The following is a 24,933-nucleotide window of genomic DNA, read 5'->3' as shown; positions in this document are numbered from 1 at the left end:
CTTCCAATTGGCTTTGAAACTGTTTATTAACTTCCATCTCCATAAACCATCCTCCACATGGCAACAGGCAAAACCCAAGCTTTGAAACCAAACTCAAGCTTCTAGTACTCAAAACATATAGAAGACTTTAGGTGGATAGCTTGCGTGGCTGTTGGGTTTTTTAAAAAGGTTTAAGATTTCGTTCCAAGGGTATGATTTTCTCATCTCTCTTTGTTTAATTTATGAAATGGTTAAGTTTAGGAGCACACCAATACTTTGAGTTTAAAGATCCATATAAAAAGGTTTAAGATTTAAGCTCCAATATGATCTCTTGCTTCTGTTGCTTCATTTGAAAATTTTGAGTTGTTGGTAGCTTAATGAACCTGGCAAAACTTAGTTAATTCTTCACCGGCAATATTGCTTGTACGTGTGTCGAGATTTTCAGCTTATATTTTTTCTAGCTTTACAGTCATAGTCTGATTTGTTAATCCTTTAGTAAATTTATTCTTATTGTATCATTTCGCTGGTTTGCCACTTGCCATGTATTTTCTACTACACCTCCTTACTTTCCTCACTATTTACAATGACATTCGATATTTGCAAAAAGAATACTAGTGATAAGACATTATAACCATACTTTAACCAAATTGAGTTTAAACGTACGAAGTAATCTTATACCACATGGTTTTAACCCTAAAACCAAATTGAGGACACAAATTGAATTGCGAAGGAAGAAAATGTCAAAAATCAAGACATACACAACATATTCATAGAGCAGTAATTTTACATTCATATAATCCCACTCATAAAGGTTGAGAAATTACCACACCCACTTACAATTGGATCACAAAAACCATAGCCTTAAAAGTTCATAAATTACCCAACCTTGAAATTGAATTCAAGGAGGCGAAACCGAAGCAGGGTTATGGTTGTATATAAACCAATCTTCTTTTTCTTGCGACCCACTATTTGTGTTTAAAGTTTGGTGGGCTGGCTTGGATTGGCAACTTTCACAATAGGGTTTACAGTAGGTTAACGTATTTATTATCAATTTCTTTTCGTGATTTGCTGAAATGAACTACTTATTAGAGAATTCTCCTTGTGGTGTCAGGACTAAATTGTCAAAAATTGATATGACAAAATTAAAATAGGGATTATGTTTGCAGATGATAAATGAAGTCCAATTGCAAGAGTGACTTGGTTGAAACAGAAGTCACTCCTCTACACAATCTTTCAACTTTTTCTAACAGAAGTCACTGTTTGAGCTGATTAAACACACTTGCAAAAGTGTTTCTTGGGACCAAATTGGACAAGCCAAAAAGTTCAGGGGACAGATTTTTCAGAAAACTAACACTTGACTTTCATCCTACTAGTTTTTCGCGCCAATAGTTTAGCATTGAGCATTTGCGGATATATTGGAAGATTGTCTCTCAAATAATTTCCACTAGCACTCTGTTGTTTTAATGTCTGCCATGCAACGCCAAGTATTGGCAAAAATGTGTTTTAAATATTGCTGAGAATACAACCCATAAGTCACACTCGGTAGAACTTAAGATAGCAAGACCCTGTTGAATTAAGGATATTGTTTACGTAAAACTGGCAACACCGATGAACTGCCGCTCATTGAAAGATATGGTCCGAGAAGAATACCAGTTCAAAAAATTTATCCAGTTCTGCAGTAGATTCCTAAATTCTCTTTACGGCAGTATGGTGTTTGTTCTTTGGCCATCTTTCAGAATTCTTGGGATAATTGAATTGTAGGACCCCTATCTGCTGCCATGTTATCAGGCTGCTCCACATCTAGTGGTAGAACATGTAGAACCCTATCTTTTTGTTGGTGTTATCATCCTTTCCATTTTCCATCAGAATGAGGATGTTCTTCTGCACTTTTGTCCATGAGAAGATTGGAATCCCCGTTAGTGTTCGTGTGTGCAGATCCACTATATATTTCTCCCTGTTTTGATGAAAACTTGTATCTTAGAAGCAATGAATTTGCCATAACCCCGACAGAACTCAAGCCCATGAGGGCTCCAGCAATTGACGGCGTCAGCATGGTCCCAGTTACCGGCAGCAACACTCCAGCAGCAATTGGAAGTCCTACCTGTAAAAAGCTAGTAGCATAAGACCAGGCATTGCTTCTGAAAAGAGAGCAAAGCATATACAGTATCTTGAAACAATACTAAGGAAAGGGGAAAGAAAAATGAAAAGGGAGAAAAAGACGAGAAAAGAAACAATATGGTTTGTCCTTGTATTAAGCACCTCATTAGAAGGATAATCAAAAAAACAAAAAGAAAAGGATTGCAGTTTCAACTTAAGTCTGCCCGAGTTAAACAAGTACGGTATATAAAACAGTTTGATTATCGAAATTGTCAGCTACTGGAAGCAGCTAAGGACGGCACATTCTAATTTATTTCAGGCAACTGAAAGTACTTTGAATCACTTTGAGTAAACTAGTAAATCTGACAGCAAAAAAAAGCCAGATAAAAATCACAATATTCGCTCCATTCCATTCTTTTAAAATTTTATGTAGATACTAAAGATTCAAAATCAACTTTCTAATAAGCTTGTGATATCTACAGGCTTTCATTCTTGTGCTTCCAGTGGCACGAAACTCCAGAAGATGGAATATGATCTCTTTCATTCTATTTCAGCTTCTAGTGCTGGAGAAAATTTAAAAAAAGAAATAGAACACTGGCTATTCCTATTCCATAAAGGACTTACAATATTGTATGCAAAAGCCCACCAAAGATTTTGCTTCACAGTCTTCATGGTTAGCCTGCTCAGCTCCAAAGCATCAAGTACCTGGAGGACGTTATGAAGATCAAATACAATACAACAGTGCTTATTACATGAAAAGAAGACTATATTCTCCAGCCCTTCAGCGATCAACATTATTCATATTTTCCAAATAATCATTTTCAGCTGTACTGGTAAAAAGATTTGTGCTGCATTCTTCAATTTGTAGTTGTGGACGACAGTGAAAGCAAATTTTCCTAACAGGCTTGTAAGCCTCTATCTATAGTTTGGTTTCCAGATATAGCAGAGTATACAATCTGGTGCCAATTTATGCTTTCACAAACAACAAGGGAGGTGTTTGCATAAATAACCCTTTTAAGAATTTATACATTAACACTGGATTGAGGCATGCACAGCTCCAGTAATTAATTTTCAGGGCTCCTCAAATTCCTAGAGTTCGAGTTCTGAAAGCTAGGATTTCTTCGTTTCCTTTGAGGAATTTTGTTGTTGAATTTCATAAGCTAGCCTTGTTTTAGTTCATTATTAATTTCCTTTGGGTTCTCTCTTGTACGCTTATTGTGTTGCACTCGTTTTGCACTGAGACACACATATCATGCATGTCATAAAAACTTCTAGAAAATTATGATAACTTAAAAGGAAAAATAAGAAACCGCAACTGTTAATTGAATATGTCAGATCACATATATATGCACATTCTCATATGCCCTTTGCCAAAATGAAAAAGGCACAGGCCAGCTGGTAAGTGGCCCCTTATTTTGCTCAAGAGAAAGCAAGTTGTGTGGTTGTACCAACATGCACTTTAATGACAGAGTTACATTTGCATCTTCAATTGCTTAAAAAGAGTTGTTATTAGATATTTTGCCTCTAGCACCCCAACCCCAAATTAACTGGGAATTCACCGATTTTTGATCAACTATTTCTTTACTTCTCTTTTAAGAGAGAACTTTTATTAACAAAATATTAAACAGTACAACCAGTAGTTCCAAAATCCACTTCTATATAACAAACCAAAAAAAACAAGAGCAGATCAAAACTAGCCACAGGAACAAACCAAAAGAAAACACTACTAATAGATGCCTCCAAATCTAGCAATAAGGCAGACAAACTGACAACCTTGAAAACATTGGAAACAAAACCCCAAAGAGATGACAAAGAAACACCATATGCCACAAGTCTTCGACCACATCCCATTGGAGTCTTAAAAAATTCGTCTATTCCTCTCCATCCATAAGGCCCCAATGACAGCCAACACTCTGCAGTTCCATAAGAACTCAGCCCTCTACCCCACCCCCAGCACGAAAACCGTTAACCCTTAACTAAGGTAAGGAACAACATCCTTTCAACCCTTAGAAATGAAATGGATGGATGCAATTATACAGGTAAAATGGTTCATGATATGAAGCAAATAGTTATGTTGTACTACAAAAGTTATATTTTTCTATAAGTACCTGTGAAAGTCTGTTGCCCAGTAGCACAATAGAGGATACCTCACTAGCAGCTCCAACACCACCACCCATGGCAATTCCAACATGTGATGAAGCTAACGCTGCAGCATCATTAATTCCATCACCAACCATGGCTACAATGTTTTGATCCTTCTGAAGTTCCGTTATGAATTTCTTCTTTTCCCTCGGTTTAACACCAGATATCACCTGCAATCCACAGCATAGCTTTTACCTTTGAAAACGATAGAGGAAAAGCTTTTTATGTTCTGCTTAAAGTTGTATAACACTTTAGACCACTACTTAAATTACTTGGGGAAAAATAATTCCTACTATAGGGATAATTATAAATATATATAGTCAGATTGTGGAACACAGGTAAATCAAACGGGCCTAAGACTGATGAATCCAGTTTCCTTTTCCTCCTATCTGGACCATGTGCTGAAAAACCTGAGTACTCTCCAAAACTGTCCTCAGTTTCTTCTTCATGTAACTGTCTTCAAAAGAAAAGCTGCACAAACCTCTGTCATAACAGCCACCCTATTATTTTAACCCATAGACACCTGAAAAGTCGAGGAAATCTTGAGTACAAAGGTATTTCCCGTACCCAACAATCTTCCCAAAGTCTAACTTTGTTCCCCCTTCCCACCATAAACTGACAGCAACAATAAAAAACCTCCCATCTTTGGGATCTTTTCATGGACATGGACTCAAACCCCTCAAGACAAACTTCGCATCCCAACAATTTTTATGGAGGCCATATCTATTTGTTAAAATAATCTTTACAGCTCGGCAGAAGTAATTCTCCATAGCCAAGCTTTGTGAACGCTTATAATTTGAATTTCTCACATTCAGGAGTAGTTTCTTCCAACAATGCAGTCACCATTTCTAACTAATTACATATCCCTGCAATTCATTCAGTTCTCATGTGTTGTCTTTCCATCAAAATAAGTTTCATTTGTCCACCCTCAGTTATGGAATCAGCAGTCACTATAACAGGTAAAGATTGAAATCAGAGTCTTACTCTTAAAGATTCCAGTGTTTAACCTTAAAGACCAAGGAGCTGTCCTCTGTTATTTTATCAGATCGGAATGCATCTGTATGGAAGTCTTTTTGGCAATTTTCCTTGTTACTGTCTTGCTGTATCTCTCTTAGTGTAGAATTGATTTTTTGGTTTCATGAAGTTTTGTTTTAAAAGTGCTCCTTGTTCACCATTAGTACCTTGTTTCCTAAGTAATGAAAATTTTGTTTACCATAATAAAAAATAAAATTAAAAAAATTGGAAACACCTTACCTTCTCTTTCGGAATACCAACAACAGATGCTACATACTCTGCGTTATTTCTTTTGTCCCCAGATAGCATGTATACATTTATCCCTTGCTTAGATAAAGATTTAACAACTTGTCCAGCATCTTCCCTTATCTGATCCTCAAAACAAATAAGACCAGCAAGAGTACTATCAATGCCAACATAAACAACAGACTGACTCTTATGGGCCTCTACTTCTTGAAATGGATTCTCATTAACTCCGTGCCTGCACATATGAGATAACACACAATCCAAGAGCAAATGGTTAAAATCACAATAAGAAAAAACATATCCTATATGGAAGCCAAAGCCAAAGACTAAGCCTTTTGGTCCAAAAATAAAATGTCTAAGGCAAGCAAAACAGTCAGTCCATTTTCACTAGTCATATCAATTTAAAAGTTAAGGTCAAGAGTCATATCAATTTAAAATCTTTTAAGGTCTAAGAATCTTCTATTCTTTAATATGTCTTTAAAAGTCTGCAACTCTTTAACAAATATCTAGGATTTTCTTTTTAATTCCTTTATATGTCAAACCCCTATATAAATAAGGCTCACTTTTGTAAGTCAAAGGCAACTTGGAGTTAAAGAAATGAGCCTTTGTTCATGGCTTGGAGCCCTGAATGCATGTACCCTCTCTCTATTTAGATTTACCTTCTCTTTCATCCTCTCCAATTACAGCAGGTCTATATCTTCTTTTTCTCTCAAAGATTCTCCCATTTCCCACAAATTGTGCTACTTATAGACCCTTTTATTTTCGTAAGTCAAAGCACGCTTCTCCATTTAGATTGTTATTTGTAGTCGTAACAGTTCACCATGACCATAGGCATAACCCTCCTTTATGTTGTTCTACATCAATCTAAATCTTTCAATTAGAAGTAGGATTCTAAGTTCTTTTGAGTTACCTAACCATAATCCATGACCAATGCCCATAAGCATTACACATTCACAAGCAGCAATTCATATGCAAATACGAAGCAATACAAACTATTATATTCCATTGAAACCTGTAAACTACAAAAGGGCCAGTGAGGAATTAATTACCTTCGAACCCAGTCCAAAGTTCCTATAGAAACCTTTTTGTTCTCAATAGTTGCTACAGCACCAGACCCAGGTTCTTCCAAAAATGTTCCATCTACAATCTGAAATAAAGATTTACGGTAAATGATCTCAGCACCATGATTTTGTTAATACATGCACTTGATAATATATCTATCCTAGAACGCGACATGTTCACTAAATGCATTCTGTTTTTCTTTGTAAGAAATGAGATACTATATAGTGGGAAAAGAAAAACAAAAGAAAAAATGAAAAAAGAACAGAACTCCAGCCCAGTCAAGATGAAATCACTCTAAAGGGAATATCCTTAAAGTGCTTAGACCAAGATGTCCACAAAGATACAAAAAATCTAAATCTGTCCTTAATAAAATCCATTAGAGGACATATAACCTATGAAAGGAGACAACCTCAAACAACACTTTACCCAGGCCAAAACACCAGAGAAGCCTAAGAAACTGCTGCTTAAATACTTAATTCACATTTAGGAACAATCAAAACCAAGGGTAAAATTATGCCACACGATTACGTTTTTCAAAAGGATCAACATTAAATTGTTTAAACATATTTTAGAAGATGCAAATATTTGTGGGGGCTAGTAGCTCCAGTAGTAGTGAGCATTTACCCCCATACAAATGCCAGATTATTTTACATAGCTATGGAATGTAAGCTTTCATTTTACAGTTCAACCTAGTATTTTCTTTTCTATCAAACACTTTCTTATGGGCATTCTTCATACTTAGGATAAAACTTCCTACCAGTAATTGGCAGTGAAACTCATCTTAAGTCATCTTCCAATCTGATTAAGCTTATTTCTGCATAATAAGATGAGTCTCATCTAAGTTATCTCCTTTTCTTTTGCGATCCTATTTCGACTTTTAGCAGTGCTTTCAGATAACCAAAACCTCTTCTGGCGGCATTTGGCAGAAAAGGTTTCTTTTGGATTTTAAAACACTTAAAAATGATTTCTGGAGGAGCGCCTGCTAGCTTCTTCTTCATGAAGCATTTCAAAGTGCGTTTTCAGGCAGTGCTCGCATTTTTTCACTTCTAGAAAAAGCGTCTAAGTAGAAGTGCATCGTACAAAAGCACTCCCAAACAGGGCCTCAGTTTATTGAGTTATCAAAGTCTACTGTGTTTGTTTTCCATGTCAGTTGAGTTTAGTGGGCTTTAAAATAAATGTAGACTGACAAAACTTGCATACCCATCCAAGCCAAACCGAGGAATAGAAGATTGGGTTGTTGTGAATCATAGATGGATAATGAAAAGTTGAAATAAAGACGAAGAATCCAGATACATAATCATGAAGGAGAAAGAATCATATTTTCACTTATTAAAGTTACTGTGTTTGTTTTCCATGTCAGTTGAGTTTAGTGGGCTTTAAAATAAATGTAGACTGACAAAACTTGCACACTGATCCAAGCCAAACTGAAGAATAGAAGATTGGGTTCTTCTGAGTCATAGATGGATAACGAAAAATTGAAACAACGACGAAGAATCCAGATATGCAATCATTAAGGAGAAAGAATCATATGTTCACTTATTAAGAACTCTGGTTCACATTAAATTCCATAAGGAATGCACTCCATAAAATATTGTGCACAGTAATCAAAATCCACCTCAACAGTATGGAACAAGATGCAGTTCAATAAGTTAAGGACGAAATGATCCATAAGAAGCACATTTACAAAGCTTGAGAAGAAGTAACCTTCATATTGTGGCAATTAACAGCCTGAGCAGCTTCCACAATAGCTTTCCCAACAGGATGAACTGTATTTGATTCTACTCCAGCAGCAAACTTCAGAACATCAACTTCTGACCAAGTATGGTTAAACTTTTCTCTGTTAAAAGATTAAAAGAAAAATCACTCCAATTTTCATCTTAATGGTAAAAACCTAGTGACAAAAGCTCTGAGTTGTAATCTTTCTTTAACTGATCTAATTTCTAGATAATAAATTACTTAACCAATATAACAGGTAAAAAACACAGATTGGAAAGACTCCGGACTGAGTTGATGATAAAGGTAAAAAGATCACTTCTATATGGTTATGTGTACTCATCTTTGTAGTCATGTGTAAATTATAAAACAGCTAAAGTAACGCAATGTGTATCCATGAAAAGGATGAGTTATTTGGTCAAGTTGCACCTCTGATAATCAAGTCATAAAAAAATTTCATCCACTTCAAATGCATTTGGGTCCTAAAAACTGCATAAATTCGTTGCAACACCCAGAATTTATTCTAGTAGTACAGGTGGATTGTAAAACAGATCAAACAAATGCACTCGAGGAAATAATTGGTAATGCATATGTCACTAAACTACTTAAACACATTACTTACATCAACACATGCAGCTAGACAGCAATCCATAAGCAATATGTGATAAGATGCCATTCAATTAAGCAAGAGGAACAGTTTCAGTGTCCTGCTTGTTGACCTTTGGTTTTGGTTCCCTATTCTGAACAATGTTGAGTAAAGGGATCTTACTTTAGCATGAGTGAAGAACCTATTTTTAATTTCTTTATTTATTTAATAGATCATGAACATAGCCTAATTTGGGGTGAACTACGTATATTTACACTTCTCTATTATTTTTCTTTCGGTTTGGGTTTGGATCGGGGCTAGGAAGTTAAGAGTTGTAAATTCCCTTGCAATTGTTGGCAAGGGTCGAAGAGAAGAGATCATAGAAGCATGCTGAACTCTTATTGTTTCACAGAAAAATAAAGGAACCATTTTCTAATGTAATTAGAAAAGCTTCTGGCAAATTCAATTCCCTTAAATGAAACAGTCATGTGAGATTGAAAATTTTTCACCACTCAACTGTAAGTCAGTAACCTTTGAACGTTCAGGTGTCAAAATCTTTGTCACAACAGGTTTGCCCATTGTCAGAGTCCCTGTTTTATCAAACACTATAGTGTTCACCATTGAAAACTTCTCTAAAATATTTCCACCACGCAAAAGCAGTCCTCTTTTTGCTCCCAATGAAGTCCCAACCTAGAAAGCACTCAATACTGAAGATAAATTTGATATATCATACGCAAGTAAATTCAAATTTAGCACTTATCAAACAAATGAAACTTACAGAGGTAATGATTTTGTTTGCAGAGTGTGTGCCAACCTTACCTTGTGGTCAGTTGTTGGGAGTGGTTTCTCTAAAATGCAATTGCTTAAATACAAAGTAAGCTGAATTCAGAAACTAGCATATCCTGTTCACGTTCTGTTTATCATTTTATGGCATCATATATAGCTTTTGATAGGCAGAAAAGACTAAGCCAAGCAAAGGGTCTGAGCCTTGAAGGCGTTGCAATAAAAAACAAAGTATATACATTCTATTAACAAAAACATTAGAAATATTTATGGCATAACAAGTACAAGACCATTTCTAAGTAATAGCGTTTCCGCAAATTAAAGTCGGTAACATAGAAAGTAGGATTGTAAATTATGTTCTGATTTATTACTCAACTTCCACTGGATGGTATTTAAAATATACAAAAATTACAATTAAAGGAAAATAATTCTAGCAATTACATGAAATTACAACTAATTAAAAACTTTCCTACACTATTTAGTCAACTATACAACTCAGACTAACACATAGTAGGTTTATTAAGAGTAGTAAAGTGTGTGCATACGAACACCAGTACTTACAAATGCTCTTGTATTAACTAAACCTTAAGTTTTTGTTTCAAATGATTTGTATAATGGTTTATATTTCATTAGTGTTTGTATGCACGCATTTTATCCACTCTAAACGAACCTACTAGACACTTAAGTTTCTCCCAAAAAAAAAAATTAATAATAATAAATAATTGATTAAATATACTTCTCTTTCGTTTGAAGATTTTCAAGCTTATTCATAATTTCTCGTTTCCCTCAAGTTTTTTATAAGATCAAAATTTCCGTCTGTACTTCCATGCATTCAAGCCTTTGATAATTTTGTGGAGACCAGTATTTAATATCTTGTTTAAAACACCATTTTGTCAACTATACAACTCAGACCAACACATAAGAGTAGTAAAGTGCGTGCATATGCACACCAATACTTACAAATGTTCTTGTACTAACTAAACCTTAAGTTTTTGTTTCAAATGATTTGAATAATGGTTTATATTTCATTAGTGTTTGTATGCACGCATTTTATCCACTCTAAACGAACCTACTACAGACTTTAGTTTCTCCCAAAAAAAAAAAAATTAAAATAATAAATAAATGATTAAATATACTTCTCTTGCGTTTGAAGATTTTCGAGCTTATTCATAATTTCTCGTTTCCCTCACCTTTTTTATGAGATTAAAATTTCCATCCGTACTTCCATGCATTCAAACCTTCGATAATTTCGTGGAGACAAGTATTTAATATCTTGTTTAAAACACCATTTTGGTTGAAACATTATGAATGTTCCCATTACCCTCATAACTTTTCAGATTAACATGCACCATGTGGGTTTCATGTTGGTCACAACCAAAACAAAAAAATATTTTAATGAAGTAAAACAACAAAATATTCCTTGTATGGCAGTAAGTAGTGTTTGCAAAGAGATTACCAGCACAGCTGTAGGTGTGGCAAGCCCAAGGGCACATGGACAAGCAACAACCTGCAATCAGAAAACACAGATTAATGAAAAATGGAATTTTTTTTTAAAAGTAAAAGCAAATGTCAATCAGACAATGCAGCTAGGAAGTTTTTCCTTCTTTTAAGTGACAATCATTTTAAAACTCGTATCGAATCAATGATTAATTACCAGTTTCCAACTTTCCAAGAGGCAAACTAGAAGATAAGATATGAGCTTCCTTGATGGTATTGAAGAATTCTTAGGGTTACTTTCAAGTTTTTAAGTGTGATAAAAATCTAGGTCATACCAGAACACTGCAAGAGAGTTGCAATGCTAATGAAACTGAATTTCCTCCGTGAAAAGCAGCAGGTAAAATATGACCACCAATCAAGCTCCAGAATAAAAATGTGGCAGCAGAGAGTGTCATTACTCCATATGTAAAATGCCCAGCCACCTGGTGAAACCAAACCAATCAAAAGACGAACACCATTCAAGTAAGTGTGATTGACAAATTAAGTTATGGCAACTGCGTACATGTAAGTTGCTTTGTTGTACTTGATTAAAAGTTTTGGTCCAGAAACAAGAAAAAGAATACAATAAAACTAAACACAAGAACACAGAGTAAGCATAAAAGATTCTCACTAGTAAGCGATGCATTGAATTAGAAGTTAGAACAAGATAAAATTTATGGCAACACCAAATCATAAAAGTATCTAACCCATATCCAAGTCTCACAGGGTCACTTGTTCAAACAATACCGTGAAACTTTTGTGTACGCGTCTACTTTGCACTTCAACCAAGATATCGGAAATATCCAAGGTTCGATAGTCAAAACATAGTGAAAGGCATATTTTCTCGCATATCTCCAAAGTATTGGCAACATCTGATATTGTTGGAAATTAGTTTTCTTGTGGATTTTGCCAAAATTTCCACCAAAACTACCAAACTTTAGGTGAGTATTATTCAATCCTAAGACCTGAGAAAGCATTCTATACTCTCACCAGGTGCGGAATCCATCGGGTTCTAGCTAGTTATCAGCATAAGGGATGCAGAATTGCACCCAATGTGAAACAAAACTTTGACGGCAGCAAAAGCTGCCAGAAAAGCCAAGATTTAGTGTTTCTTCAAACACTCAGAATGCAATCATTTGTACATAAGCCCCATCACCCGTGGGCAACTTCACCCTCTGTCAAGATTTAAGAGAAAGAACAAACACAATTTGGTTTCAAAAAATTGCAAACCCACTATGTCGGTTCAGGTCACTTTGAGACCAAAACCGACCGAATCCAGCCCATGTGCACTGATGTAGAACAGCCCCAAGGTTTAGAATAAACAGCCCATAAGTTTAGAGTAAACACTTGAGCAATAGAACAGAGAAGAAATAAGGGAGCGAGGAGAAGAATTAGAGATCGAAGAGACGAAGGGAAAGGGAAGGAATCAGAGAGTTTAAAGTAAGGAAATTTATCATTAACCAAGTCTGCCTAAAAATTACAAACAACTCTATTTATAGAGGCAAAACCCTTTTTAGTCTAGGAAAAGGAAAAGTAAACTTTAAGAAATAGGAAAGCAAATTAACTAATAAGAGATCCTTTAACAAGAAGGAATCTTTAAGAACTAGGAAAACTAATAATAGGAAAACTAATAAGAGGAAAAGTAATAATATGCATTCTGCATCATTCTCCCCCACCGAAAAAGAACTCGACACTGGCGAGTAAACCAAGATTATGGATGACGACGACGTTTGTAAGTATGGATGATGGGAGGACGGGATGCAGCCAAATCCAGATCATGAAGAGCATCCTGATAACTTTGCAGAAGAGTAGAATCCAACTGGCAAAATTCAGCTTCTGTAATCCAAGTATCCTCAGTAGCAGGCCTTCCAACCCAACGAACAAGATAACGGGTAGAACCTCCAATAGACGAGGCCACAACTTCATGATCCAAGACGTCCTCAATCTGATCTGTAGGGACAGAACTAGTAGAAGGAATACGCGGCACCATAGGAGGAGTGGAACCCTGAGCAACATCCATAGAAATAGGTGGAGAAAAGGTGCCCCGATAAGGAGATAAATCAGAAATATTGAAAATGGGACTTATATGCATATCTGCAGGCAACTCAATCAAATAAGCATTGGACCCAAGCTTCTTAATGATACGATAAGGACCCATTGAACGAGCATGAAGCTTCTTAAAAGAGTGCTTAGGAAAATGTTCAGGACAAATCCGCACCATAACAAAATCCCCTTCCTGAAACTCCTGTTGACGACGATGAGCATTGGCTGCCAATTTATAAGTGTTGGTGTGCATGGATATCTGCCTACGGATGTCATCATGCAGTTGCCTAATATGTTCAGCAAACGACATAGCAGAATCTGAGGCGCAGGCAGCCACAGGAAGAGCAACTAAATCAACAGGTGATCAGGGAGAAAACCCATTAACCACCTCAAAAGGACTCTTACCGGTACTTCAATTAATTGAGTTGTTATAAGCAAACTCAGCCACAGGCAACAAGAGATCCCAATTACCAGGTTTATCCCCAACTAAACAGCAGAGTAAATCACCAACGCTGCGATTAACCACTTCAGTTTGACCATCTGTTTGGGGATGGAAAGCAGAAGAAAACATCAAAGTAGTACCGAAAAGCTTTCACAAAGTCTTCCAAAAATAACTAACAAATTTGACATCACGATCAGAAACAACAGAGACAGGGAGGCCATGCAAACAGACTACTTCCTTAAAAAATAACTTGGCCACATAAGAAGCATCAGTATTTTTGGCACAAGGCAGAAAATGTGCCATTTTAGAAAAACGATCAACTACGACAAAGATAGAGTCATAGCCGCGACTAGTCTTAGGTAAACCAAGCACGAAATGCATACTAAGATCCTTCCATGGTGCATGAGGTATTGGTAGAGGGGTATATAAACCTGTGTTACGTTTGCGAGCTTTAGCTAGCTAACATGTGCGGCATTGGGAGATGAGATGAGCAACATCACGTTTTAATGATGGCCAATAGAAACGATCTTCCACCAAGGCAGTAGTCTTATCTTTGCCAAAATGTCCTGCGAGGCCGCCACCATGTAGTTCCCAAACAAGGAATTCACGGAGAGAAGTACGAGGAATACATAATTGTGTTCCTCGAAATAAGAACCCATCTCTTGTAATAAAGTCTACATACTCGCGACGGTTACCATTGGAAACTTCCTGAAAAATGATTCCAAAATATGGACAAGACAAATACTCAGTCTTAATACGATCAAACTCGGTTATCTGAACTGTCATTGTGTGCAAAATAGTAGCCACGCAACTAAGGGCATCGGCTGCCTTATTGTCAATGCCTGGACGGTGTCGTAAAACAAATGTAAAGATCTGGAGATATTCGGACCACTTAACATGTCCACTGCTAATGGTGCATTGAGAGTGGAGATATTTCAAAGCTTGATGATTTGAATACGACACAAATTCGTTTGGCAGTAGGTAATATTGCCAATACCGAAGTGCTTGTATCACAACATAAAACTCCTTATCATAAGTAGAATAACGTTGCTTTGCTTCATTAAGTTTCTCACTAAAGTATGCTACGGGATGTCCTTCTTGGCTAAGCACACCACCAATCCCAACTCCGGAAGCGTCACATGCGACTTCAAAGACTTTAGTCAAATCAGGATGTCGAAGAGCAGGCACTTAAGTCATCTTCTGCTTCAAAATTGTAAAGGCCTTGGTAGCCGTAGGGGTTCAAAGAAAAGCTCCTTGTTTCATACAATCAGTTACTGGTGCCATAATAGTACTGAACCCTGGCATAAATCGTCAATAAAAAGAGGTGAGGCCAAGAAAGCTGCGTGCCTCTGTCAAAGTCATGGGTGTTGGCCAACCAATAATAGCCTCCACCTTGGCAGGATCTGTGCTAACCCCAGCCGCAGAAATATTGAACCCCAAGAATAAAACTTGAGGTTGAAGAAACGAACATTTTTTTAAGTTGGCATACAATTTTTCCCTCTGTAAAGTAGAGAATATTGTCCTAAGATGTTGGAGACGTTCCTCCCGAGAGTGGCTGTATATCAATACATCATCAAAATAAACTACCATAAATTTACCAATATAAGGTCGTAACACGAGTCATCACCTCATGAACGTGCTGGGTGCATTGGACATGCCAAAGGGCATCACAAGCCACTCATATAAGCCATCAGGGGTTTTTAATGCGTTTTTCCACTCATCTCCTTCACGAATACGGATTTGATGGTAGCCACTGCGAAGATCTATCTTTGAAAACCATTGGGAACCCGCCAAATCATCCAACATATCCTCAAGTCACGGTATGGGGAAACGATACTTAACTGTAATTTTATTTACGGCGCGACTATCCACACACTCGCCAGGAGTCATCCTTTTTGGGGGTAAGGAGAACTGGAACAGCACAAGGACTTAAGCTATGACGAATAAAGCCCATAGCCAGCAACCCCTGAATTTGTCGATTCAATTCCGCTCGCTCAGGTGGATTCATACGATAATGGGGAAGATTAGGAATTTGCAAACCAGGAACAAGGTCAATGGCATGTTGAATCTCTCTCACTGAAGGTAGGTCATCTGGTACGTCATCAGGTATGACATTAGAAAATTTAGTGAGGAGCTGTTGTATGGGTTCGGCAAGTGGAGTGGGGGTGTAGTCAGATGCCAGTTTAAGCAAGAAAGCAAAGACCACACGAGTTTCTTGCAGTTCGTTTGCAAAGTCTATAGGTGATAAAATACTCAATCGATGCTCCAAAGCGTTCTCTTTAATTGACAATGTTGGTTGAACATCCTTAGTTGGTTTGATGGCCGAATTGGAAGGCTTTACCGTTATGTTATGTTCTTTCCTTCATGTTGAAAAGTATAGGTGCTCTCTACTGCAACTTTTCACACGGCGGTCATAAAGCCAAGGCCGGCCTAGGAGCACATGTGCTTTACTCATAGGTAGGATATCACAATAACGTTGCTCATGACAGGGACCCAATTGAAGAGGAACAAGACATCTTTCGGTAACAGGTACCCTGGTTTTATCGACCCAGCCAACATGAAAAGGATGGGGGTGTGGCTCAGCCTGAAGGTGAAGGCGATCGATAGCAGTTTTAGAGATAACATTCAGCGTACTTCTCTCATCAATAACTAGTTGGCATCTATTGGTACCGCAAGGGACATAGGTTTGAAAGATACTTGTGCACTTCCATGAATCAGGAGGTGGAGATTTAGGTGCTAAATAAATACAATACATAACACTCAGTTGGTGAAACGCCGCCTCCTCACAGCAATTATCAAGTTCTGGATCATAAACAGGTTCAAGGGGCTCCACATACTCGTCCACACAAAAGTCTTCATTGAGGGAGCCAAGGGTTAAAGTTCTGTGGGGACAACGGGAGGCGATGTGGCCCTTAGTGTGGCAACGATAGCATTCTATATGAGAAGCCGTGGATGGGCTAGTCCTTTTTCTGTTGCAGGTATGGTAGGAGCAGGTGGACCGACAACGCCATATTTAGAGCTAGGAGTTCTACGGTTTGGAGTAAGAGTGGAAGAGTGCCCAAAATGCCATGTATATCGACGTTGTGAACGCAAAAAAGTTTCAGGTTCCAATGCGTGGCAATATGCATCTTCCAGAATATGCGGACGGAACCTCCGGACTTCACATTTGACATCGTCACAAAGACCATGGATAAAGTGAGACATAGTGATGTCGGGTTCTTCACGAATCCCCACACGTATCTTGTGTTCGATAAAACGAGCGTGGAATTCAATAACGTTTAAACTTCCTTGTGAAAGGGTCCATAATTGGTCATACAATTAATGGCAATAAAAGGTGGGAAGATATTGTTCGCGAAGCTTTAATTTCATCTCGTCCCAGAGAGTCACAGGCGGCTGTCCAAATTGGTATAGTTGCTCCTCCATGGAATTCCAATATTGTCTAGCGGTTCCTTGTAGCATCATCTTACCAATGCGAAGTTTATGAGCATCCGTCAAATCGTACCAGGCGAAATAATCTTCCATGGCTTGAACCCAATCAAGAAACATCGTAGGATCCCCATGACCATCAAAAGTAGGAGCAGTAGGCTTGATGTGGTGGATGACATCGTTGTCAAAATGGCAAGGGGGATGAGTACCTTGGTCATGTGGAACTGTAGAAGGGCCCATTGTGTGTTGGGTATAATGGGGCGGTGCCAGAGACCCAAAAGAAAAGGAAGGCTCCAATTGAGCCTTGGGCTCATCAAGCGAGAGCCTAGTGGAGCTATGAGGCATGCCGTATGGCACGGCCCTGAGTTTTTGATCCACAAGTGGATTGGGTAGAAGGCCACTTTTTGGTGGTGGCGTCGAGGAACTCAAGAGCACTACGAAGGTAGAAGAAGGTTCAGCATGTCCAGCCCGAAAGTGATTGATAAGCAACTGAACGGAGTCTTGGAGTTTGGTGATGGCCAGGTCCGTTTTCGCACGATGTGTGGGAGCCTGTACCAACTCGTCTTTGAGGTCAACGCTGAGTTTGGAGAGTTGGGTTTCCATGCCAACGATATCGTCAGAAACTTTGTCTTGGAACGCAGGAAATTGTTCTACAAGGCTGGCCACGGTTTGGGGCACCATGGGAGAGAGCAAACGCAAACAAAAGTGAGGGAAGGCTCTGATTACCAATTGATGTAGAACAGCCCGTAGGTTTAGAGTAAACAGCCCGTATGTTTAGAGTAAACACTTGAGCAATAGAACAGAGAAGAAATTAAGGATCGAGGAGAAGAATTAGAGATCGAAGAGACAAAGGGAAGGGAAGGAATTAGAGAGTTTAAAGTAAGGAAATTTATCATTAATTAAGTCTGCCTTAAAAGATTACAAACAACTCTATTTATAGAGGCAAAACCCTTTTTAGTCTAGGAAAAGGAAAAGTAAACTTTAAGAAAGAGGAAAGCAAATTAACTAATAAGAGATCCTTTAACAAGAAGGAATCTTTAAGAATTAGGAAAACTAATAAGAGGAAAACTAATCCAAATAGAAGTAGGAAAACTAATAATATGCATTCTGCATCATGCACCCCTACAAGTAATAAGCCACTATTATAAATTGAAAATACTTTACTTTGGATATCACTACTGCAAAATAGCGACTATAGTATAATGTATGTCCAAATACTCTAAGAATGAATGGATCACCTTGTCAGCCAAGCGCTGTACAGGAGCTTCCCTACTCTGTGCTTCTTCTACCAAACGAACAATGTCTGCCATAGCAGTCTCACCACCTGGTCTCTGCACTTCAACTGTAAGAGTTCCATTGAGATTTATGCTTCCGGCAGCAACTTGACTCTAGCACAAACATAAAATTCCCCAATATTATGATAAAGTCATATCTGAAATAGCTTCTATAATATGAATTAAAATGTGTAACATAGAAGAGATGGGGAAAATGCCCACGCTCAATATACAACAATAACCATACCCCAGGTAGTTTGGTCACTGGCAATGGCTCTCCTGTAAAACTTGATTCATCAATGATACTTCTACCAGCTTTAACAATTCCATCTACCGGAACACGTTCCTAAAGCAAAGCAAAAAAGGAAACTGTAATTGCATGCCACAAAATCAGGATACTAGATAGGCTATATAATTCACCACTATGTTATCTTTTGCACCAGAAATTGGGAGATCAACGATCCATAAAATAGTAATGGCATCTAACAGAAAAGACTGAATCTATCAAAGGATAAAGCACTTAAGAGTATAACTGAAAAGTTAAACATGGTCAATGTAGAGAGAGAGAGAGAGAGAGAGAGAGAGAGAGAGAGAGTGTGTACAAAACATTCAATAATAAAAAAAAAAAAGCAGGACTGTATCATACTTACTCCAGGTAGTACAACAATTTGATCTCCAACAGAGAGACTGTTAGACGGAACTTCAACTATTGATTCCAACTCTTTTGCACCGTCGTTGACCAAAAGACGAGCTTTTGACGGTATAATACTTAGAAGTTCGGTCATATCACTGGTTGCTTTGATTTTAGCTCTTTGTTCAAGATTCCTCCCTAACAAGACAAATGCTATCAACATAATTGGTTCCTCGAAGAAAGTCTTCCAGCCCTGCATCCACAACAAAGGCTACAGAGTTAGCAAGCACGACACATATACGTTTCAATCAAATTTCGAAGTTCAAAAGAAGAGAGCGGGGTAGGGAAGGAGGGCAAGAGAGGGGCAAACTCTTTAGCTTTTCTTAAACGACAGAATAGGTCATACACAAAAAGAGGGCCAGAAATAGTCTTAAACCAAAGTGTTTGGGCCAGGCCCTCCAAAATTTAACCTGTTGGACCAACATGATTTCAGATATTTATTTTCTAAAAGAAATAGTTGGAATTAGAGCCTGGTTGACTGTATGGCATGAAGATTTGAAGCATAAAATTACTCCTCAGGGATGCATGTGGAACAGAGTTTAACATATATCAGCCCCTTCTACGCATTCAGTTACCTTTTTAGGCAACGCCTTACAAAGATCAGCAATCAGCATTGATAATATGCAGTAACAAGCAAGCATGTTATGCAGCATGTTATATTGCAAGTATGATGTTACCCATTAGAAGATAACAGGCAACGCTAAACAAGTATCCAATTTCTTGGTATTGACATAAAACAGTATCAACAAGTATCAACCAACTAACTTATAACAGAGGACCCCTTTGTTCATCCCACGTACAAATTAAAACTTTGTAGACCAACTAGATACAGAACCAAAAAAGAAAAAGAGAGATAAGCACTAACCAGCTTTGGTATAAATGCAGCTATTGAACTGACAGTGAATGAAGATAAAGCCCCAAGACCAACCAAAGTATTCATGTTCGGAGCCCCTCTAACAAGGCTCCTCAAACCGTCAATGATAAGTCGGCGCCCAGGACCAAGCAATGTAAATAGACATAAGGAAAGATGGAATCCTGTCGAATGAAGTGCATGGATCCATGACACCTTAGCTCCAAAAAAATGGGAGAGATGGCCAACTAGGCAGACAGCACACAGTGCCCAAGAGAAAGCAAGCTCATTGCCTAACAAAAAACAGTAAAGTAGAAATTAGCTGCACGGTGTAGTGCAGATAAATCATCAATGGTTAAAGACATAGAACTCTGAAGCAGTTTACAGAACAATATAGACACCCTTTGAGAAAAAACAAGCATACTAGAGATGCTCACTACTTAAAGATGTCTACCACTTTCTTTCAGGCGTTTACGCTTTTCTTCCATTTTCCTTTCAAAAACTTTGAGAAAATTGTCTCTTCCTGAATCTGCACATAACAAGTAACCAATTAGTTGAACCACTACAAGAATCAAATTAATTCATAAGGGGAAAAACCAAATTGAGTCTTGACTTTGGTAATTATGCAGTGCTTCCAATCAGAATAAAAATCAAGGAAAGAAAATACCAAGTCTTCATCACACAAAGAAAAACATAACAGAATGTATTTTCCAAGGATACATGGTGCTTAGTAAGACTAAGTTGTGCACAACAAATAAGAAAAACAATCTCACATATTCAAAACATTGAAGAAAAGCAAAAAAAAAAAAAAAAAAGGGACAATGGAACGACATTAAGTTTTCATTACAAATATCATTTTCAATTAGAAGTTCCATTTGTATAATTTCTTTTTATAGGAACCAAGAACCTCCATTTGTATAATTTGTTTCATTTCTTTACCCGCTTCATTTCTCTTTTTGTTGTCGTTTTAAGGTGGGTGATGGGGAAAGAGTGAGGTTTTGGGAAGAGTGTTGGGTGGGAGAAACAGCTTTTTGTTCTCTTTATCCTTGCCCTTATAGGGTATCTCAATATCATAATGTTACTATTGCAAATGTTTGTGTTGATATTTTTTTTTTTTTCCTTTGAGCTGGGACTTTGGGTTCCGTAGGAACTTGAACGATTTAGAAATAGAAGAACTTTCAGCATTATTATCGAATTAGAATCAGTCAAGTTGGTTTCTCATAGAGCAGATAGGAGAATTTGGAGTTTGGAGTCTTCAGGATTGTTTTCTTGCAATTCATTCTAAAAGCACCTTCTGGACAATCCCTCTATTTCTCTCTTCACACCTTCCCAGGTGATTTGGAAAGCTAAATTACCTCCTAAGGTAAGTATTAGCCTGGTTAATTGTTCCTTGGTTGGAAGGACGCATTGTGTTTGCAAAAGGAAAAAAAACTGAAAGAATTTCGTGTCTTAAAAAACTGAAAACTCTATCTAAACAACCAGTAAGGCATATAAAGAGCACATAACAATTTCAATGCATACCATTGTGTCCTCGTAAATAGAAACACCTCAACTACAAAGTACATATACAAAACCTATGAAAGAAAAGAAGATATTGACTGCTTTCCACAATTGTGGATAAACATATACCAACAAAAAAAAAAGCCCATACGGGGAAACGACTAGTCTAATTCTCAAATATCTTATGCATAGTATACAACCAACTTATAGAAAGATGAGTCCTTAATTTCCTAATGAGAACTAAGGAATTGCTAAGCTCAGAGAGTAGAAGGGGAACAGAAAATCCTCCTCCATAGCAGAAATGCTTCTCAAACCAATCCACCACAATGAGCAGCTGGTTGGGACTACCTATAGAAGCAAGTAACTGTGAATCAATAACAACTTTCAAGCCTCTTCTGTTACATCTAATAAACTGAAGCGGAGATGTAAAACATTCTGTGCATATACATGTCACTGAAATTAAATCCAACGATTTGAGGACATACCATAAACAATTATGGTTGAGCCTGACAAGAAATCTTTTGCACTTTTATGGTGATATATCTCCTTCCATAGCTCCCTGACCTGCCACTAAACCCAGCAAGCTTCACATAAATCATTTGAAAACCCTAAACTCGTGATCATATCTACTCTTATTTTAAAAGTTTGGGGTTCTAATTTGACGACCAGTGTTAGAGAAACAGCTCTCTGGAGGGACCTAAATATATAATAATATTTCTGCACTCAGTTGACCAAATTAACTGCTATCGTCATTTCTAAAGAAGCACAAAGTCTACCCCACTTAATTTCCGTCCATCTTAGCAGCTGAAATGATTTCGATCTTAAAAAAAAAAATTATAATAGCATTACAACAATACAACCCAAAGTTTGAGAACAACTTCAATCCTCAAATTCTCGAAACGATATAGAAAATTCCACAGCATCACAATTTTGATATGCAACAGAAGCGTGCTTGAGGATCGAGAAAAGAGAGCTTTATAGGGTTGAAATCAAGTGTAGAAAACAAACACTTTCAAGCAAACGTCATGCTTCTCATGCACTATGACTGACTATGCAACTCTAGCTGTCCCGTAATTAAACAAGTCGAGACCAGCTGAGCAACTATTTTTGCAACTCAACAATCTAAGGATGAAGCCTATATCCTCGTACCCATGCAACTACTGTGCTAATAAAATCCTGACAGCCAACATCAGAACAATCAGCACTGAACGTCTGCCAATATATAAAGTAATCTCAATCTCAATCACCACCAGTTCTTGAAATGTTTATTAAAGACCTATTTAGATCTTGTTCTTAATAAAGCAAAACAAGTTGATATTTCTATATGTGTGTGTGTGTAAATCGTATAATAAGAAAGAGAGACTTTGTTAGAATAAAAAAATAAAAAAAATTATCCAGCAGTGAACAAGAAGTCCACAGCAAACTGAGAAAGCTCTAACACAACACAATTTCATTCCACAGCAAACACACTCAAAAGAAATTATCTACAAACTGTTGGTCCCAAATCAGCATGAAGATTAAAGAACGAGTGATTATAGGTTCAAATTTTATCCAGCAAAAACTGTAAAGAAAAAACAACGCCCTCGAAAAATATTAGCCGTGAGTCCATGACAAAGATTAACCAAGCATACAACTTTTCAATAAATGAGAACCATGGAATCCATACTCAAATGCGAACAACAAATAACAATAACACACTGAAGGCGAAGAACTTGTGAAATGCTTACCACGAAGGTTAGACTTGAAACCACAATTAGTCAAATGCTTGGCAAGTGTCTCTCCTAACTGCTTCTGCCAGTTTGGAGTAACCTTGGCTTCAGACACAGGCCACACAACTGCTGTCTCTGTTGTGAGATTTACACTAGCAGATGACACCTGTGGCTGCCATATAGATAATAAAATGAAGAAGATTGGTTTAGTTTACAGAACAGAACAAAAATCATCAACAAAATCAACCTGCGCACCCTTCTCAAATGCCTTTAAGTGATAAGGAAAGAGAACACCATATATTACTTAGACTTTTCTTTTTCTTCTCCTTCTCATAAACATGAGAACAATACAAAATTCCAAAAAGAAAAACAGGAATCTTAAACTTACTAGTTTCCTACTTGGGTTGTCTTCAATAGCACAAGAAAAGAATGTGAGACACCAAGGAAGAAATGCTAATATATATTTCAATGTTTATACTCTACTATAAAATAGAAAGGTATTCTCGATTTGATCCAGCAAATGAAGGCTAGAGTAGTGTTGTATATATTTGCTTCATATCCACATTCATAAGTTTGCAAATCCAACAACTGGAATTCCAAATGAAATTCAGTTCCTCACAACCAAGTGCAGCTTTCTTGTCAGCAAATACTGTGACTTTGGCTATTTCCAGAGCATGAAATTTCACTTCCAACAGAAAATACATGAAAATTTGAGGCAGAAGAAGGAAAAACTTACTTGACTTTCTAGAATTCGCTTCACACTGGCTGCACATCCCCCACATGTCATTCCCTATAGGAAAACACCAAACAAATTGAGTAAGAGAGAGAGAGAGAGGAGGGATTTGTAATGTATAGTGTATGCTTACTCCAACATCGAGAACAATGACATCCGTCGAGACCGCTGAAATCTCATCGCACCCAGCAGCAACCACCTTCGACTTCGCATCACCGCCGCCGGAACCGCCCTCACCGTCACCGCCACTGCCGCCACTCTCGCCGCCAAAGCCACCATTTCCACCGCCGGAAGCAAACGACGCAGCGGAGCTGCCAACGCACCCTAAACGGAACCGTCCCGCAGGGTCAACGAGGCACAGGCTCCTCAGCGAGGACGAAGAGAAAGGACTATTAGGCCTCTGAAAGCCGTAGCTGCTGGGAAGGCAAGAAGTGAGCCTGCGAGCTAGCAGACGACTCGGGAGGCGTTGACTGAGAAAGGTCTGGGAGAGGCGACGGTTGAGGGTTCTGGAGACGGCGAGGAGAGCTACCGTTGTCGGCGTCGCTGCAGACAATGTGGACTCCATGGGAGGGTTGGCGATTGAAGCAAGCAGCTCAGAGTTTGAATCACTGAATCTCTATCTGTGTTTTTTATCGTACGAAATATAACATTACAAAGCCATGTGATAATCGCGGTGCTTCACATCTGCCAGGTGGGACTGAGCCACAGTATAGCATTGAATCTGGTTGGTGTGTGTTTTAAATGTGGGAAGGTAGTGTGAGGTGTGGAATGGGACGGGCTGGTCCAACACAGCACGAGTCCTATTTAAATGAGGCACGGCACGGTATGAATACGAAAATCAATGAGCTGTGTTTAGAACGGTATGAAAACTTGGGCCAAGCCGGGATCAAAAAATGAGGTCTAATGGACTGGGCCGGCCGATGGATCGGGCCGGCCCATGGGCTGGGCTTGGCCCGAGTACTTTTCAAGCACGGCATGAGTCCAAGCACGAGTCCAAGCACGGCCCACTTAACATTTTTTTCTTTCTCAAAAGTCAAAATGCAATAATTTGACATCTAATGTCATTGTTTATATGTTTTTTTTTTAATCATAAATATATATTTGATGTCTTTCATTTTAGGGTGTTAAGACCCAAAAAATTCATGGGTTGGCCCGAATAAATTATCA

The 24,933-nt window shown here is 37.9% G+C and overlaps 2 protein-coding genes across 2 annotated transcripts; both read right to left on the bottom strand.

Annotated features, from left to right (window-relative positions):
* LOC18767819 (copper-transporting ATPase PAA1, chloroplastic) lies at positions 1,395-24,501 on the bottom strand. Its single transcript, XM_020570148.1, has 17 exons — positions 23,900-24,501; positions 23,770-23,823; positions 23,052-23,205; positions 20,279-20,353; positions 19,840-20,117; positions 18,934-19,167; positions 18,531-18,629; positions 18,248-18,397; positions 11,395-11,541; positions 11,079-11,129; positions 9,357-9,529; positions 8,245-8,377; positions 6,528-6,625; positions 5,473-5,713; positions 4,185-4,388; positions 2,701-2,781; positions 1,395-2,080 (listed from the first exon to the last, which is right to left on the bottom strand). The coding sequence occupies exons 1-17, from the start codon at positions 24,329-24,331 to the stop codon at positions 1,823-1,825; spliced, it is 2,862 nt and encodes a 953-aa protein (XP_020425737.1). The 5' UTR covers positions 24,332-24,501; the 3' UTR covers positions 1,395-1,822.
* Positions 12,439-13,630, bottom strand: LOC18768922. Its single transcript, XM_020570149.1, has 2 exons — positions 13,547-13,630; positions 12,439-13,459 (listed from the first exon to the last, which is right to left on the bottom strand). The coding sequence occupies exon 2, from the start codon at positions 13,449-13,451 to the stop codon at positions 12,810-12,812; it is 642 nt and encodes a 213-aa protein (XP_020425738.1). The 5' UTR covers positions 13,452-13,459; positions 13,547-13,630; the 3' UTR covers positions 12,439-12,809.

Source organism: Prunus persica, chromosome G8 (genome assembly GCF_000346465.2).
Source record: "Prunus persica cultivar Lovell chromosome G8, Prunus_persica_NCBIv2, whole genome shotgun sequence".
Classification (NCBI taxonomy): domain Eukaryota; kingdom Viridiplantae; phylum Streptophyta; class Magnoliopsida; order Rosales; family Rosaceae; genus Prunus; species Prunus persica.
This window is presented reverse-complemented; position numbering and strand designations above follow the sequence as displayed.